Source organism: Rhincodon typus, chromosome 39 (genome assembly GCF_021869965.1).
Source record: "Rhincodon typus isolate 14 chromosome 39, sRhiTyp1.1, whole genome shotgun sequence".
Taxonomy (NCBI): domain Eukaryota; kingdom Metazoa; phylum Chordata; class Chondrichthyes; order Orectolobiformes; family Rhincodontidae; genus Rhincodon; species Rhincodon typus.
In genome coordinates, this window is record NC_063370.1 from 6,369,176 (window position 1) to 6,370,305 (window position 1,130).

Sequence of the window (1,130 nt, forward strand, 5' to 3'; positions counted from 1 at the left end):
AAAGCTTTAATTCACTGGTGATTTTGGTCACAATGTTCCTGAAGGACAAAAATGTTCCCGACGTCCTCTTGAAGCGCACTCCGTTGACTGAGAGATTGGGTAGCCGGCACACCTCAATCTCCCACTGGACAAAGTTTTCGGTGGCCTCACGGCCGTGGGTACAAGCCAAGAGGAAAGGTTCATGTTGCTGGTAGACACAGCCGTTCTTCGCGAGGACCTTACAGATAACATCGATCATCTCGCCCGGGTCCCGCGAGCTGGTGATCTTTATATTCCAGGTAAGTCTGATCGACCTGGGTTTTGTTTCTTTTTGATTCCAAGATACATTGCAACTGAGCGAGAGGGGGAGAAATAAAACAGTCAGTCCCATCCTTCCCTCGCCACAACCCACCCCCGCTATCCCGATTCGCACTCGACCCCAAGGGGGGCTGGTAGAGACCTGGCATGGGTTACACTGCCAACTGTAGCGTGCCTCCGCTAGGAGAGCGTGCCCGGTCTCCCTCGAGGTGCTCCGGCGTACCGGCATCTCTGTGGGGATGGAGGGGGGCACAGCTCCGCGAGGTGCACAGGGTCCAAACACCTCACCCCACTCTCTCCACGTCCCCCTTTCCTCTACCCACCTCTGCTTTTCAAAGTGATTCTGAGCAGGATGTACCTACATCAGAATCACACACTCATCTGGATTACAGCTCGGGTTACAGAGGAAAGCTCCCTCCACTGTTTTGAACTGAGGGTAAGGCTCTCTCCACTGTTTTGAACTGAGGGTAAGGCTTCCTCGGCTCTTTTGAACTGAGAGTAAAGCTCCCACGACATTGTCCCCATCAAACACTACCAGGACAGGGACAGCACGGGGTTAGATACAGGGTAAAGCTCCCTCTACACTGTCCCCCATCAAACACTCCCAGTACAAGGACAGCACGGGGTTAGATACAGGGTGAAGCTCCCTCTACACTGTCCCCCATCAAACACTCCCAGGACAGGGACAGCACGGGATTAGATACAGAGTAAAGCTCCCTCTACACTGTCCCCATCAAACACTCCCAGGACAGGGACAGCACGGGATTAGATACAGGGTAAAGCTCCCTCTACACTGTCCCCATCAAACACTCCCAGGACAGGGACAGCACGGG

The 1,130-nt window shown here is 53.9% G+C and overlaps 1 protein-coding gene across 1 annotated transcript in view; it reads right to left on the bottom strand.

The window, feature by feature from the left end:
* The window catches only part of LOC109926435 (MAP/microtubule affinity-regulating kinase 3-like), a 19,382-nt gene that overhangs the window by 416 nt on the left and 17,836 nt on the right, over positions 1–1,130 (bottom strand). Inside the window, exon 5 of the mRNA XM_048618210.1 lies at positions 6–332. Within this exon, the coding sequence (XP_048474167.1) occupies positions 6–332 (327 nt within the window). The remainder of the gene's footprint in view (positions 1–5; positions 333–1,130) is intronic.